Here is a 16,287-nt window from a genome sequence, read left to right as displayed (position 1 = left end):
AGTAAATTTTTTCCGTCAGTTATTCAAAGTTGTTTTAGCAAAATAGCTTAATGGTTTATCGGGCATTCAAAGCTTCGATTTTGATGAAGCAGTTTCGCCATAACACCCAGAACCTGTTTGTAATAATGTCTGTCGTTATCTGCGGCTTCTGTCGCCCGATTCTGGCCGAGCCTCGGCTCAGCCTCAGCAGAAAGTTGTAACTTTTCTTTTTGTTTCACAGTAAATTTTTTCCGTCAGTTATTCAAAGTTGTTTTAGCAAAATAGCTTAATGGTTTATCGGGCATTCAAAGCTTCGATTTTGATGAAGCAGTTTCGCCATAACACCCAGAACCTGTTTGTAATAATGTCTGAGAGACATGTTTTCTCTGGAGAATCTTCGTCCATGCTTGTACGTGTCAGGTCAATGACATCAAGCAGGCGCGTTCAAGACCGGAGCAAGGAAAAGAGAGTTCACGAGCTCGAGATCGTGACCGAGAAGTGGAAAACAGCTTCAAAAGTGATTTTCTTGATGGAGACATTGAAGAAGGAGCCTGAGATGATCATGCCCGTCAGGTCATTGGAACAGTACAGACGGCAAATCAATCTGCCGAAGCCTCACAAGATCAGTGATTTCATCAGGAAGTCGCCCAAGTTGTTCGAACTGTACAAGGATCAAAGAGGAGTCTTGTGGTGTGGAATGACAAAGGAAACTGAAGACTTGTTGGAAGAACAGGACAGGCTACTCGAGGAAAACGGGGACAAGGCTGCGGAACATGTGACTAGGTTCTTGATGATGTCTGTTGATAAAAAACTTCACTTGGATAAGATTGCTCATTTCCGGAGGGATTTCGGGTTGCCGCTTGATTTCAGGAAAGAATGGGTGAACAAGTTTCCTCAGCATTTCAAAGTTGTTGAATCCGGGGATGGTGAGGAGTATCTCGAGCTTGTCGCTTGGAACCCGAAATGGGCTATCACAGAGTTGGAGAAAAAGGTTTTAGGGCTAACTGAAGCAACTGATCATAAACCGGGCATGCTCTCACTGGCTTTTCCCATGAAGTTTCCTGCATATTACAAGAAAATGTACAGGTACAGAGGGAAAATCGAGCATTTTCAGAAACGTTCTTACTTGTCTCCATATGCTGATCCACTCGACCTCAAAGCTGGATCAAAGGAATTTGACAAACGGGCGATTGCAGTTATGCATGAGCTGCTTAGCTTCACGCTCGAGAAGAGATTGGTCACTGATCATCTGACCCATTTCCGGAGAGAACTTGTGATGCCACAGAAGCTGATGAGGATTTTCTTGAAACATTGCGGTATTTTTTACGTCTCCGAGAGGGGAAAGAGATTCAGCGTGTTCTTGACAGAGGCATACAAAGGTTCGGAGCTGATTGAGAAATGCCCTTTGGTTCTTTGGAAGGAAAAGGTCCTTAGTCTCGCAGGTTACAGAGGAAGGAAGAAAGAGATTCCAACTTACAGAGATACTTTGGAAATGGAAGACGAAAATTTATTGGAGAGTGGTTCAGAAGATGAAACCTTGACCGTGGAATCCGATAGAGAGGAAACCGCAAGCTCTCTGGATTATGATCTCTTAACAGATTCAGATGAGATGAATATAGAAGAAATTTGATGAATGCCTATGAAGAGAGCGATGCTCAGTGAGGTAAATAAAAGCTCTACACATATCTGTTAATCATGTTCTCTGAATTCATGGTGGTGTTATCTTTTATCAAAGTCTGAAACTTTTACAGTTTTTTTCTCAGAATCCGGTTAATGTATGCGATCGGGTTATTGTCTCGGACCGTAGTTTATGAAGATTCAAGAATTCAGAACCCGAGTGAGTGCTCTCTCTCAATTGAAATCTTCCAAAATCAGAACACAGATGGGGTTTATAGATGCTGAAACCGTGCTCCATATACAGATATTTGAGTCGAAATTTGCCTGCTTGCTCTATTCCAATGAGTAGAAGATGCAGCAGATCTTGGACCAAAAGCTTCACGAGCCACTTGGACAGGAGAAACTAGAAAGGTTACTTAACCGGTCCGGTTTAGCATGGATTGGGAAATCGGTTCAAAACCGGCAGAAATCTGAATGTACTCGGTCGGTTTAATTTAGTGATCGCGCATTCTATACATTTTCTGGATTTGTAATATTCAAGTGATAACCAATTATACACACAAAAAAAAGTTATATCCGTGGTCATTAGTCAGCAATTTTATTTTAAATCTTCTTTTGTCTTTCGAAAGGGTGAAGTCCTTATTATATAATATTCTTTTTTATCAAGATTTTAGGTAAAATGTATCAAATTAATTTGAAGTAATGTATAAAATTACAAGGACCTAAAAGGAAGTGTGAAGATATTTTCTTTTGCAGCCAAGTTCAAAGATGAAGCTAGTTTTTTACGAACAGAGTCGTTACATATAAAAAGCAAATCTAATTTTAATTTAATAATATATGATTGGGAAAAACTTCTTAAAATTCTCAAATATACAATTCGATGGAAAACTATTTCCTAAACTTACACATTTCTATTTATTATCGAACTTGAAAAATTGGACACGATAAATCATAAACTTGTTTAAAAGTGTCATAATCGTCATAACAATAATTTTGATCAAAATAATGGGTTGAACAATCTTACATGACACGTGTATTGTCAAGACACGTTAGATTTTTATACCATGTATACAAAACCGGGTTTAATAGACACAATATAATAAAATTGGTTTGTAATAATAAAAATTTCAGTTCACCGGAAGATCTGGGATAACGATGGAGATCGGAATAATTACCATCATTACCGGTTCACGAGTTCTAGATCCAGATCGATGGCATCTCCGCCGAAACAGGAGCGTTTGGCGTCGAAATAACCGTCATCGGGGATAGATCTTTTTCGTCCTAGATTTTTCGGTGAGAACAATGTCGTCAAAGGAAGAGACACGACGACCGGAAACACCATCGATGAACTCGGAAGTACCTTCCAAATTGTTACTTTTACTGTATAGATAGCACAAAATTTGATGTATCTTAACAATTCACGCCACACGTAGGATTGTTCAAGACATTATTTTGGTTGAAATTATTGTAAGGACGATAATGATATTTTTAAGCAAAATTAGGAATTATCATGTCTAATTTTTCAAGTTCGGGAATAAATAGAAACATCTATAATTTGAGGAATTAGTTTTCCATCGAATCACAAATTTGGAAATTTTCAGAAGTTTTTCTCTATATGATTTGTATTCAAATTTTACTTACAATTTATTGAAAATATTCTAAAACTTTAAATCCATTGAAAATCATTTGCAATACAAACTAAAGATAAAATACAAACAGAAGTGAAAGTAAAAGTTTAATGAAAAGTGACTTCAAATCCGATTTTTAAAATGAATAGCCTCAAAACTGTTTTAGTAAATAGACATAAATTTTATAAGTTTAAAATTCTAAATATGAAAAATAATCTACTCTCAAATATAGAAAAAGCAAACTTCCACTAATTCCTATTTTACCCTAAGCTATTTAAATCCTAATTTTACTTTGAAACCCCCAATTTTCTCTTTGAAAACAATGTGACATCTGGAGAAGGAGAAGGAGAAAGATAAAGTTAGAGCTTAATCCAAATACGATAAGGCTTTACATGTTCATAAGGATTCCTCTTGTTTTCTCGATAATTATACTAATCAGTAATGTGCAATTTGTGGATAATTGCGACGAGGAAAGAGGAGATTATAGAACTTGTTCTGTAAGAAGAACCTTTTCCCCTTACTGTCTATTGCATTCTTCCACCCGCACCATCCACTATTCACAATATTCTTCTGCTCATTAGTTCCTGTGTAATACACATCCAATATTAAGAACACACATTCATTGCTCGTTTCATTATACTCCCCTTCCAAAAGGGTGTATGTCATAACCCTTCCTGTTCATATATACCCGGGTAAGGGATCTAAAAATTAGTCCGCGCATTTTCGCTCTTATGATTGTAATCCTAACCTTTCATAAGATAATTATAATGATTAGGGTGCATTGTTACTACACAGATATGTTATTGGTTTACTTAAGTGACATGTCAGATGGTGACGGTATCAAAGCATTCGTTGTTTATCTCAACGTCTTATGTATATATTGTCGATTCAATCGCTTATCTCAACGTCCCATATATATATATGTAGATAATAACAAAAAGATGGTTTTCCCGGGTTTGGCAAAGCCCAAAGTCCTAACTTTCCTTTTTATGTTTTCCCTTGTCATTGTGTTTACATTAAAAACATGTTTAGTTTTATCAAGTTGCATCAAGGTCGGAAACTATTGGTTGCGGCCACTCAAACGGAGAGGTGGCCTCGACATGCCGTCAAATTCAGTTCTTAAATCGCCTGACCCAACTTCAAACCTTCTCCAGATTTAAAGTGAAATTAGGGTTTTGAAATAGTTATTTCAGTAATCGTATCAAAATGGTTTGTTTGGACCAATCCGATTCCAAATATTGGAACGAGATGTCCCAAATCAATCAAGTACACAACTAAGATGAATAAAAAAAAATCTATATATTTGACATTCTATTTAATCTTATTTTATCAGTTTCAAAGTTCTAAAAAAAGAATATTAGGTAAAATAAAATATGAGATAACAAAATTGGTAGACGGAAAACAATGAAACTTACGTATATGATAGAGAACCCTATAAAAATAAAGTCGGCATAAGTGCAAATGGAGTTTTCGTTTAGTTTTATAATCACTTGTCTTGTTAAGAATAGAGGTACCTATGATTTCGCGTGAGATTACAACTCCTATGACCATTGCACGGTAAAATGAGTAAAATAGATAGATATCTAATTTTGGTTTTGCTAATAAAAAAGTTAAAATTAAATTTGTTTTTAATATAAACATAGTGTTAAGAGAAAGCTATTATCCATGAGCCGAGTTGAGGTTGATTTTTTTTATAATTAAATTATTATAAATCTATACTAAACTAACGTTACGAATTTCAAATCATATAATTGTTTCAATAATCGTATTAAAATGGATGGTTTGATTTGACCAACCGAAACCAATATTTGATAACAAATCTCTCGTAAATTGGAATGAGATTGAATTGAATTGGCCCCATTTCAATCAAATATATAATTTATATGAATAAAAAATATATATATTTGGCATTCTATTATTTTTTTTAACAATTTTAAAGTTCTACACAGAAATTTAAAACTTTAACAAAAAAGAAAAGGTAAAACTTGTCTACCATTTATACGGTCATCATAGTCTAACCTAACATTTCTAAAGAAAGGAATATCAATATGTAATATTAATCAATAATTTATACAAAAAAAAAATATTAATCAATAATCATTACCAATATATTTAGTAAATACTACATATACCGTATAATATTAAAGCTTAAAATGTGTAGAATTGTTTTTACATTTTTATCACAAACGGTAACTTAAGTTAGTTATTTACATATAAATACATAAATTAGTATCTTACTTACTTTCTTCTGTGCTTATCGATGTAAATTATTAATATTTTCTAATAATGCTTACTACACTTTTTATATTATTTACACTAATAATGATGTGTATGATCTATCTATCACAATTTTTGGAGGTAATAGTGCATATAAATATGTATATTTATCATATGTATGAAGCATATATATATATATATATATATATATATATATATATATATGTCACCCATACATGTTCATGTATATAGTGAGGTATATTTTATATGAAATTTTCTATTAAATAGTAATATAAAATCTAAGCACATGGGGGAAAATTCTATGAAATTTTCTCATGTTCATGTATAAAGATGCACCTTAACCATTGGGACATAGTTCTCTTGATGGTGATTACAGCTAGTCCCGGGTCACCAATCACCATCCAGAAACAATTTTGGGTCTTTTGCACACAATTACAGACGACAGCTTTTTAATGGGAACACAGAAATTCCAAGAAAGAGTCAGAATAAGTACCTTCTCCTTCACAGCTTCTTCCCTTTCTGAAATTTGCAGCTGTTTCTGAGACACGCTCTTCAAACCTTCTCCAGATTTAAAGTGAAATTAGGGTTTAGAAATAGTTGTTTCAGTAATCGTCTCAAAATGGTTTGTTTGGACCAATCCGATTCCAAATATTGGAATGAGATGTCCCGAATCAATCAAGTACACAACTAAGATGAATAAAAAAAAATCTATATATTTGACATTCTATTTAATCTTATTTTATCAGTTCCAAAGTTCTATAAAAAGAATATTAGGTAAAATAGTTTTTTTGATAATTGAAGTAACAAAAGTAATAATGAGCTCGATAGTGGTTTGGGCGTATAATTTTTTTTCCATACTACAGCATTTCTTATTTTCAATTTATTTGTAGTGTTATAATGTTTTTAATTTTTCTGCTCATTCAATATCGATTCACACAATAAATTAAAATTACGATATACAAGATCTGGCACTCGTACTGCTACAATATATTTGCAGCTGTTTCGGGTAATTTCTGTAGCTAATTCAGAAGCCCAGTGGGCCGTAATATCTAAAACTATATACGGCTCCGACCGTGGTTATCATTATACACCAAATCAATATAAACCAGCTCAAGCCTAGTATCAGCCGTTGCCTTGCCCCTCCCCTCTCCCTCGAAATCCCTAAAGCAAAATAAACGCACTCCAACATACCAGAGAGCCAGATTCTAGGGTTAAATTTCGAGCCCTGTTTTGGCTGTTTAATCTGTTGTGTATGATCTGATTGACCAGGGAGCGTTGTTTTGCGTCGGAAGATTCCTGGTCTTTCTGTTATGTATAACACATAATACTACATTAGTTTGCATTAATTGTGTCAAACAATACACTATAGGGAAAAAAGTTGTTCAAAAAGTACCTGAATAAGAAGCGATGTAGAAAACCATCGTGGTATTACTCGACTTTGCTGTCGAGTCTTTAAAATGCATCTCAACATCATTGAGATGCTATTAGTGGTGGGACAGTGGCCTGTAAATTAAACCGAACTAGTTCCAAACAGGAACTAAAATCATTCTACAAGACCGCACACCATGAAAACAAACATTTCAATCAAATGTTAACTTTTATAGAACTTCAATGCATTTCAATTTCCATTGCAATATCACAGATCAACACTTGTGCTTCTCAAATATTTTTACTTAAGACTAGATCATACAAGTCTAACCTATCACAACCTTTTTCTCATACGACTTGGCTAAGATAATCCGCTATTCAGATTTTGCGCTTGCAGGAACAAATCAAGCACTAAATGATAAACATAAACACAATTCATAATAGAAGAGTTTACATAATGTATGAAGCATATGGAGGAATGGATGAGGATGATGATGGTGATTGATCTTGGAAATGGTGATGCGGGTGATAAGAGAGCTGAAACATCTGTTTGATATAAAATGAGGTTACGGGTTAAATATCTGAGGATAAGAGTGAGCCGATTTCAGTTTTGCTTAGCTTTTTACATCAATCACTGTGAGGAAAAGAGGAACAAAAAGAGTTTTATTGTTTATTGCAGATGTCGGGCGGATTGGAAGAGGCATCTGTTATGACATCCGGTTTCAGGAGTACAATCAAGAGAAAACAATTCATTGAAAACCCCATGACATATATCGTATAATATTAAAGCTTAAAATGTGTAGAATTGTTTTTACATTTTTATCACAAACGGTAACTTAAGTTAGTTATTTACATATAAATACATAAATTAGTATCTTACTTTCTTCTGTGCTTATCGATGTAAATTATTAATATTTTCTAATAATGCTTACTACACTTTGTAGATAATTGTGATGAGGAAAGAGAAGATTATAGAATTTGTTCTGTCAGAAGAACCTCTTATTATAATACAAAACAAGTTTCTTGTAACTTATATACGGTATCATTATCTTAACTCATTTATTCGACTTTTTAATTTCGTGAAAATGTAAAAAAAACTTGTTAATTTGATGAAATTTCATGGAGAGAAGATGAATACTTTCGAAAACTTGTTAATTTTGTGTTTAAGAATAAGTAAATATATATTATACACTTATTTATTTGTAAACTTGTTAAGTTTGTGTTTAAGAATAAGTAAACAAATTAGACAGACTATCTATTTTATCCATTTACCTCTCTAAATTTCTATCGTTTGTCGTAGCGGTCGTAGTGCCACGCGAAACCTCTCGTTAACATGAATTCTTATATCATTAGACCATAGGTTCCTAATTTTATTCTTAGCGAGACAAATAATTATGAGAGAAAATATTAAATGCTAAACTATCTGAACAAAAACTCTATTTGTGTATACATCAACAACTTCCCTTTTATAGGGATCTCTGTCGTATACTGTGAGTTCCAATATTTTCCCCTAACAATTTTTGTTAGTTTATCCTTTGCTTCTTTCCAAAATGACATCCCTAACTCAGAAGCATTTATGCCCGTGTTTCTTTTCATGTCAAACTCTTAATTTGTTTGTAATATATTACGTTGTTGTTTTATGAACACGAGCGAACAAATCTTTATCTTAGTCTGAATTTTAACCTCTTATCAAAGTGTAGAATACAATCCAAAGTACAGATAAAATATAAATAGAAGTGAAAGTAAAAATTTAAAAAAAAAGTGAATTCAAATCCGTTTTTTAAAATGAGGTGTCTCAAAACTGTTTTAGTAGATAGATGTAAATTTTACAAGTTTAAAATTCTAAATACGAAAAATAATCTACTCTCAAATATAAAATGAGTAAAGTCCTATCCCAATTTTATTTTATTCTCTTAAAATCCCAATTCACGTCACTCTTTGGAAACCGTGCGATATCGGGAGAAAAGAAGGAGAAAGAGAAAGCTCTTACCATTGCATGATCATATGGATTCCTCTTGTTTTCTCGATAATTATAATGATCATTAATGCATAATTTGTAGATAATTGCGATGAGGAAAGAGAAGATTATAGAATTTGTTCTGCAAGAAGAGCCTCTTATTGTAATACAAAACAAGTTTCTTGTAACTTATATACGGTATCATTATCTTAACTCATTTATTCGACTTTTTAATTTCGTGAAAATGTAAAAGAAACTTGTTAATTTAATGAAATTTCATGGAGAGAAGATGAATACTTTCGAAAACTTGTTAATTTTGTGTTTAAGAATAAGTAAATATATATTATACACTTATTTATTTGTAAACTTGTTAAGTTTGTGTTTAAGAATAAGTAAACAAATTAGACAGACTATCTATTTTATCCATTTACCTCTCTAAATTTCTCGTGTTTGTCGTAGCGGTCGTAGTGCCATGCGAATCCTTTTGTCAACATGATTTCTTATACCATTAAACCATAGGTTCTTTTTATTCTTAGCGAGACAAATGATTATGAGAGAAAATATTAAATGCTAAACTACCTGAACAAAAACTCTATTTGCGTATACATCAACAACTTCTCTTTCATAGGGATCTCTGTCGTATACTGTGAGTTCTAATATTTTCTCGCTAACAATTTTTGTTAGCTCATCCTTTGCTTCTTTCCAAAATGTCATCCCTAAAACAAGTTTCTTGTAACTTATATACGGTATCATTATCTTAACTCATTTATTCGACTTTTTAATTTCGTGAAAATGTAAAAGAAACTTGTTAATTTAATAAAATTTCATGGAGAGAAGATGAATACTTTCGAAAACTTGTTAATTTTGTGTTTAAGAATAAGTAAATATATATTATACACTTATAATGATACCGTATATAAGTTACAAGAAACTTGTTTTGTATTACAATAAGAGGCTCTTCTTGCAGAACAAATTCTATAATCTTCTCTTTCCTCATCGCAATTATCTACAAATTATGCATTAATGATCATTATAATTATCGAGAAAACAAGAGTAATCCATATGATCATGCAAAGCCTTACCGTATTTGGATTAAGCTCTAGCTTTCTCCTTCTCCTTCTTTTCTCCCAATATCGCACGGTTTCCAAAGAGTAACATGAATTGGGATTTTCAGAGAATAAAGTAAAATTGGTATAGAACTTTACTATTTCTATATTTGATAGTGGATTATTTTTCGTATTTAGAATTTTAAACTTGTAAAATTTATATATCTATTTACTAAAATAGTTTTGAGTCACTTCATTTTAAAAAACGGATTTGAATTCACTTTTTATTAAATTTTTACTTTCACTTCTATTTATATTTTATCTGTACTTTGGATTGTATTCCACACTTTGATAAGAGGTTAAAATTCAGACTAAGATAAAGATTTTTTCGCTCGTGTTCATAAAACAACTACGTAATATATTACAAACAAATTAATAATTTGACATGAAAAGGAATACAAGAAACTTGTTTTGTTTTATAATAAGAGGTTCTTCTTGCACAACAAGTTCTATAATCTTCTCTTTCCTCATCACAATTATCTACAAATTATGCATTAATGATCATTATAATTATCGAGAAAACAAGAGTAATCCATATAATAAAATTTCATGGAGAGAAGATGAATACTTTCGAAAACTTGTTAATTTTGTGTTTAAGAATAAGTAAATATATATTATACACTTATTTATTTGTAACCTTGTTAAGTTTGTGTTTAAGAATAAGTAAACAAATTAGACAGACTATCTATTTTATCCATTTACCTCTCTAAATTTCTCGCGTTTGTCGTAGCGGTCGTAGTGCCATGCGAATCCTTTTATCAACATGATTTCTTATACCATTAAACCATAGGTTCTTTTTATTCTTAGCGAGACAAATGATTATGAGAGAAAATATTAAATGAATATTTTCCCCTAACAATTTTTGTTAGTTTATCCTTTGCTTCTTTCCAAAATGACATCCCTAACTCAGAAGCATTTATGCCCGTGTTTCTTTTCATGTCAAACTCTTAATTTGTTTGTAATATATTACGTTGTTGTTTTATGAACACGAGCGAACAAATCTTTATCTTAGTCTGAATTTTAACCTCTTATCAAAGTGTGGAATACAATCCAAAGTACAGATAAAATATAAATAGAAGTGAAAGTAAAAATTTTAAAAAAAAGTGAATTCAAATCCGTTTTTTAAAATGAGGTGTCTCAAAACTGTTTTAGTAGATAGATATAAATTTTACAAGTTTAAAATTCTAAATACGAAAAATAATCTACTCTCAAATATAAAATGAGTAAAGTCCTATCCCAATTTTATTTTATTCTCTTAAAATCCCAATTCACGTCACTCTTTGGAAACCATGCGATATCGGGAGAAAAGAAGGAGAAAGAGAAAGCTCTTACCATTGCATGATCATATGGATTCCTCTTGTTTTCTCGATAATTATAATGATCATTAATGCATAATTTGTAGATAATTGCGATGAGGAAAGAGAAGATTATAGAATTTGTTCTACAAGAAGAACCTCTTATTGTAATACAAAACAAGTTTCTTGTAACTTATATACGGTATCATTATCTTAACTCATTTATTCGACTTTTTAATTTCGTGAAAATGTAAAAGAAACTTGTTAATTTAATAAAATTTCATGGAGAGAAGATGAATACTTTCGAAAACTTGTTAATTTTGTGTTTAAGAATAAGTAAATATATATTATACACTTATTTATTTGTAAACTTGTTAAGTTTGTGTTTAAGAATAAGTAAACAAATTAGACAGACTATCTATTTTATCCATTTACCTCTCTAAATTTCTCGCGTTTGTCGTAGCGGTCGTAGTGCCATGCGAATCCTTTTGTCAACATGATTTCTTATACCATTAAACCATAGGTTCTTTTTATTCTTAGCGAGACAAATGATTATGAGAGAAAATATTAAATGATAAACTACCTGAACAAAAACTCTATTTGCGTATACATCAACAACTTCTCTTTCATAGGGATCTCTGTCGTATACTGTGAGTTCTAATATTTTCTCGCTAACAATTTTTGTTAGCTCATCCTTTGCTTCTTTCCAAAATGTCATCCCTAACTCAGAAGCAACTATGCCCCTGTTCCTTTTCATGTCAAATTCTTAATTTGTTTGTAATATATTACGTAGTTGTTTTATGAACACGAGCGAAAAAATCTTTATCTTAGTCTGAATTTTAACCTCTTATCAAAGTGTGGAATACAATCCAAAGTACAGATAAAATATAAATAGAAGTGAAAGTAAAAATTTAATAAAAAAGTGAATTCAAATCCGTTTTTTAAAATGAGGTGTCTCAAAACTGTTTTAGTAGATAGATATAAATTTTACAAGTTTAAAATTCTAAATACGAAAAATAATCTACTCTCAAATATAAAATAGATATATAAATTTTACAAGTTTAAAATTCTAAATACGAAAAATAATCCACTATCAAATATAGAAATAGTAAAGTTCTATACCAATTTTACTTTATTCTTTGAAAATCCCAATACATGTTATTCGCGTTTGTCGTAGCGATCGTAGTGCCATGCGAATCCTTTTGTCAACATGATTTCTTATACCATTAAACCATAGGTTCTTTTTATTCTTAGCGAGACAAATGATTATGAGAGAAAATATTAAATGTTAAACTACCTGAACAAAAACTCTATTTGCGTATACATCAACAACTTCCCTTTCATAGGGATCTCTGTCGTATTCTGTGAGTTCTAATATTTTCTCGCTAACAATTTTTGTTAGCTCATCCTTTACTTCTTTCCAAAATGTCATCCCTAACTCAGAAACAACTATGCCCCTGTTCCTTTTCATGTCAAATTATTAATTTGTTTGTAATATATTACGTAGTTGTTTTATGAACACGAGCGAAAAAATCTTTATCTTAGTCTGAATTTTAACCTCTTATCAAAGTGTGGAATACAATCCAAAGTAGAGATAAAATATAAATAGAAGTGAAAGTAAAAATTTAATAAAAAATGAATTCAAATCCGTTTTTTAAAATGAAGTGACTCAAAACTATTTTAGTAAATAGATATATAAATTTTACAAGTTTAAAATTGTAAATACGAAAAATAATCCACTATCAAATATAGAAATAGTAAAGTTCTATACCAATTTTACTTTATTCTTTGAAAATCCCAATTCATGTTACTCTTTGGAAACCGTGCGATATTGGGAGAAAAGAATGAGAAGGAGAAAGCTAGAACTTAATCCAAATACGGTAAGGCTTTGCATGATCATATGGATTACTCTTGTTTTCTCGATAATTATAATGATCATTAATGCATAATTTGTAGATAATTGTGATGAGGAAAGAGAAGATTATAGAACTTGTTGTGCAAGAAGAACCTCTTATTATAAAACAAAACAAGTTTCTTGTAACTTATATACGGTATCATTATCTTAACTCATTTATTCGACTTTTTAATTTCGTGAAAATGTAAAAGAAACTTGTTAATTTGATGAAATTTCATGGAGAGAAGATGAATACTTTCGAAAACTTGTTAATTTTGTGTTTAAGAATAAGTAAATATATATTATACACTTATTTATTTGTAAACTTGTTAAGTTTGTGTTTAAGAATAAGTAAACAAATTAGACAGACTATCTATTTTATCCATTTACCTCTCTAAAAAATATTAATCAATAATCATTACCAATATATTTAGTAAATACTACATATATCGTATAATATTAAAGCTTAAAATGTGTTGAATTGTTTTTACATTTTTATCACAAACGGTAACTTAAATTAGTTATTTACATATAAATACATAAATTAGTATCTTACTTTCTTCTGTGCTTATCGATGTAAATTATTAATATTTTCTAATAATGCTTACTACACTTTTTATATTATTTACACTAATAATGATGTGTATGATCTATCTATCACAATTTTTGGAGGTAATAGTGCATATAAATATGTATATTTATCATATGTATGAAGCATATATATATATATATATATATATATGTCAGCCATACATGTTCATGTATATAGTGAGGTATATTTTATATGAAATTTTCTATTAAATAGTAATATAAAATCTAAGCACATGGGGGGAAAATTCTATGAAATTTTCTCATGTTCATGTACAAAGATGCACCTTAACCATTGGGTCATAGTTCTCTTGATGGTGATTACAGCTAGTCCCGGGTCACCAATCACCATCCAGAAACAATTTTGGGTCTTTTGCACACAATTACAGACTGCAGCTTTTTAATGGGAACACACAGAAATTCCAAGAAAGAGTCAGAATAAGTACCTTCTCCTTCACAGCTTCTTCCCTTTCTGAAATTTGCAGCTGTTTCTCAGACACGCTCGAAGTTGCATCAAGGTCGGAAACTATTGGTTGCGGCCACTCAAACGGAGAGGTGGCCTCGACATGCCGTCAAATTCAGTTCTTAAATCGCCTGACCCAACTTCAAACCTTCTCCAGATTTAAAGTGAAATTAGGGTTTTGAAATAGTTGTTTCAGTAATCGTATCAAAATGGTTTGTTTGGACCAATCCGATTCCAAATATTGGAATGAGATGTCCCAAATCAATCAAGTACACAACTAAGATGAATAAAAAAAAATCTATATATTTGACATTCTATTTAATCTTATTTTATCACTTTCAAAGTTCTAAAAAAAGAATATTAGGTAAAATAAAATATGAGATAACAAAATTGGTAGACGGAAAACAATGAAACTTACGTATATGATAGAGAACCCTATAAAAATAAAGTCGGCATAAGTGCAAATGGAGTTTTCGTTTAGTTTTATAATCACTTGTCTTGTTAAGAATAGAGGTACCTATGATTTCGCGTGAGATTACAACTCCTATGACCATTGCACGGTAAAATGAGTAAAATAGATAGATATCTAATTTTGGTTTTGCTAATAAAAAAGTTAAAATTAAATTTGTTTTTAATATAAACATAGTGTTAAGAGAAAGCTATTATCCATGAGCCGAGTTGAGGTTGATTTTTTTTTTATAATTAAATTATTATAAATCTATACTAAACTAACGTTACGAATTTCAAATCATATAATTGTTTCAATAATCGTATTAAAATGGATGGTTTGATTTGACCAACCGAAACCAATATTTGATAACAAATCTCTCGTAAATTGGAATGAGATTGAATTGAATTGGCCCCATTTCAATCAAATATATAATTTATATGAATAAAAAATATATATATTTGGCATTCTATTATTTTTTTTAACAATTTTAAAGTTCTACACAGAAATTTAAAACTTTAACAAAAAAGAAAAGGTAAAACTTGTCTACCATTTATACGGTCATCATAGTCTAACCTAACATTTCTAAAGAAAGGAATATCAATATGTAATATTAATCAATAATTTATACCAAAAAAAAAATATTAATCAATAATCATTACCAATATATTTAGTAAATACTACATATATCGTATAATATTAAAGCTTAAAATGTGTAGAATTGTTTTTACATTTTTATCACAAATGGTAACTTAAGTTAGTTATTTACATATAAATACATAAATTAGTATCTTACTTTCTTCTGTGTTTATCGATGTAAATTATTAATATTTTCTAATAATGCTTACTACACTTTGTAGATAATTGTGATGAGGAAAGAGAAGATTATAGAATTTGTTCTGTCAGAAGAACCTCTTATTATAATACAAAATAAGTTTCTTGTAACTTATATACGGTATCATTATCTTAACTCATTTATTCGACTTTTTAATTTCGTGAAAATGTAAAAAAAACTTGTTAATTTGATGAAATTTCATGGAGAGAAGATGAATACTTTCGAAAACTTGTTAATTTTGTGTTTAAGAATAAGTAAATATATATTATACACTTATTTATTTGTAAACTTGTTAAGTTTGTGTTTAAGAATAAGTAAACAAATTAGACAGACTATCTATTTTATCCATTTACCTCTCTAAATTTCTATCGATTTGTCGTAGCGGTCGTAGTGCCACGCGAAACCTCTCGTTAACATGAATTCTTATATCATTAGACCATAGGTTCCTAATTTTATTCTTAGCGAGACAAATAGTTATGAGAGAAAATATTAAATGCTAAACTATCTGAACAAAAACTCTATTTGTGTATACATCAACAACCTCCCTTTTATAGGGATCTCTGTCGTATACTGTGAGTTCCAATATTTTCCCCTAACAATTTTTGTTAGTTTATCCTTTGCTTCTTTCCAAAATGACATCCCTAACTCAGAAGCATTTATGCCCGTGTTTCTTTTCATGTCAAACTCTTAATTTGTTTGTAATATATTACGTTGTTGTTTTATGAACACGAGCGAACAAATCTTTATCTTAGTCTGAATTTTAACCTCTTATCAAAGTGTAGAATACAATCCAAAGTACAGATAAAATATAAATAGAAGTGAAAGTAAAAATTTTAAAAAAAAGTGAATTCAAATCCGTTTTTTAAAATGA

At 30.6% G+C, this 16,287-nt stretch overlaps 1 protein-coding gene across 3 annotated transcripts; it reads left to right on the top strand.

Moving 5' to 3' along the window:
- Positions 1 to 137: 137 nt before the first annotated feature.
- Positions 138 to 2,173, top strand: LOC104810951 (protein ROOT PRIMORDIUM DEFECTIVE 1). Of its 3 annotated transcripts, none has more exons than XR_771356.1 (3): positions 138 to 1,642; positions 1,743 to 1,816; positions 1,901 to 2,173. XR_771356.1 is itself a non-coding variant. In XM_010537445.1 (2 exons), exon 1 carries the CDS (start codon positions 269 to 271, stop codon positions 1,607 to 1,609), a length of 1,341 nt encoding a protein of 446 aa, XP_010535747.1. In that variant the 5' UTR covers positions 138 to 268; the 3' UTR covers positions 1,610 to 1,642; positions 1,731 to 2,173. The 3 variants fall into 3 exon arrangements, 1 of the variants encoding a protein (XP_010535747.1); XR_771355.1 differs by having other exon boundaries at positions 1,731 to 1,816; XM_010537445.1 differs by having other exon boundaries at positions 1,731 to 2,173.
- Positions 2,174 to 16,287: the final 14,114 nt, after the last annotated feature.

Source organism: Tarenaya hassleriana, unplaced genomic scaffold (genome assembly GCF_000463585.1).
Source record: "Tarenaya hassleriana unplaced genomic scaffold, ASM46358v1 Cleome19, whole genome shotgun sequence".
Lineage (NCBI taxonomy): Eukaryota > Viridiplantae > Streptophyta > Magnoliopsida > Brassicales > Cleomaceae > Tarenaya > Tarenaya hassleriana.
Note: the sequence above shows the minus strand (reverse complement) of the source record. Positions and strands in the feature narration are given on the sequence as shown.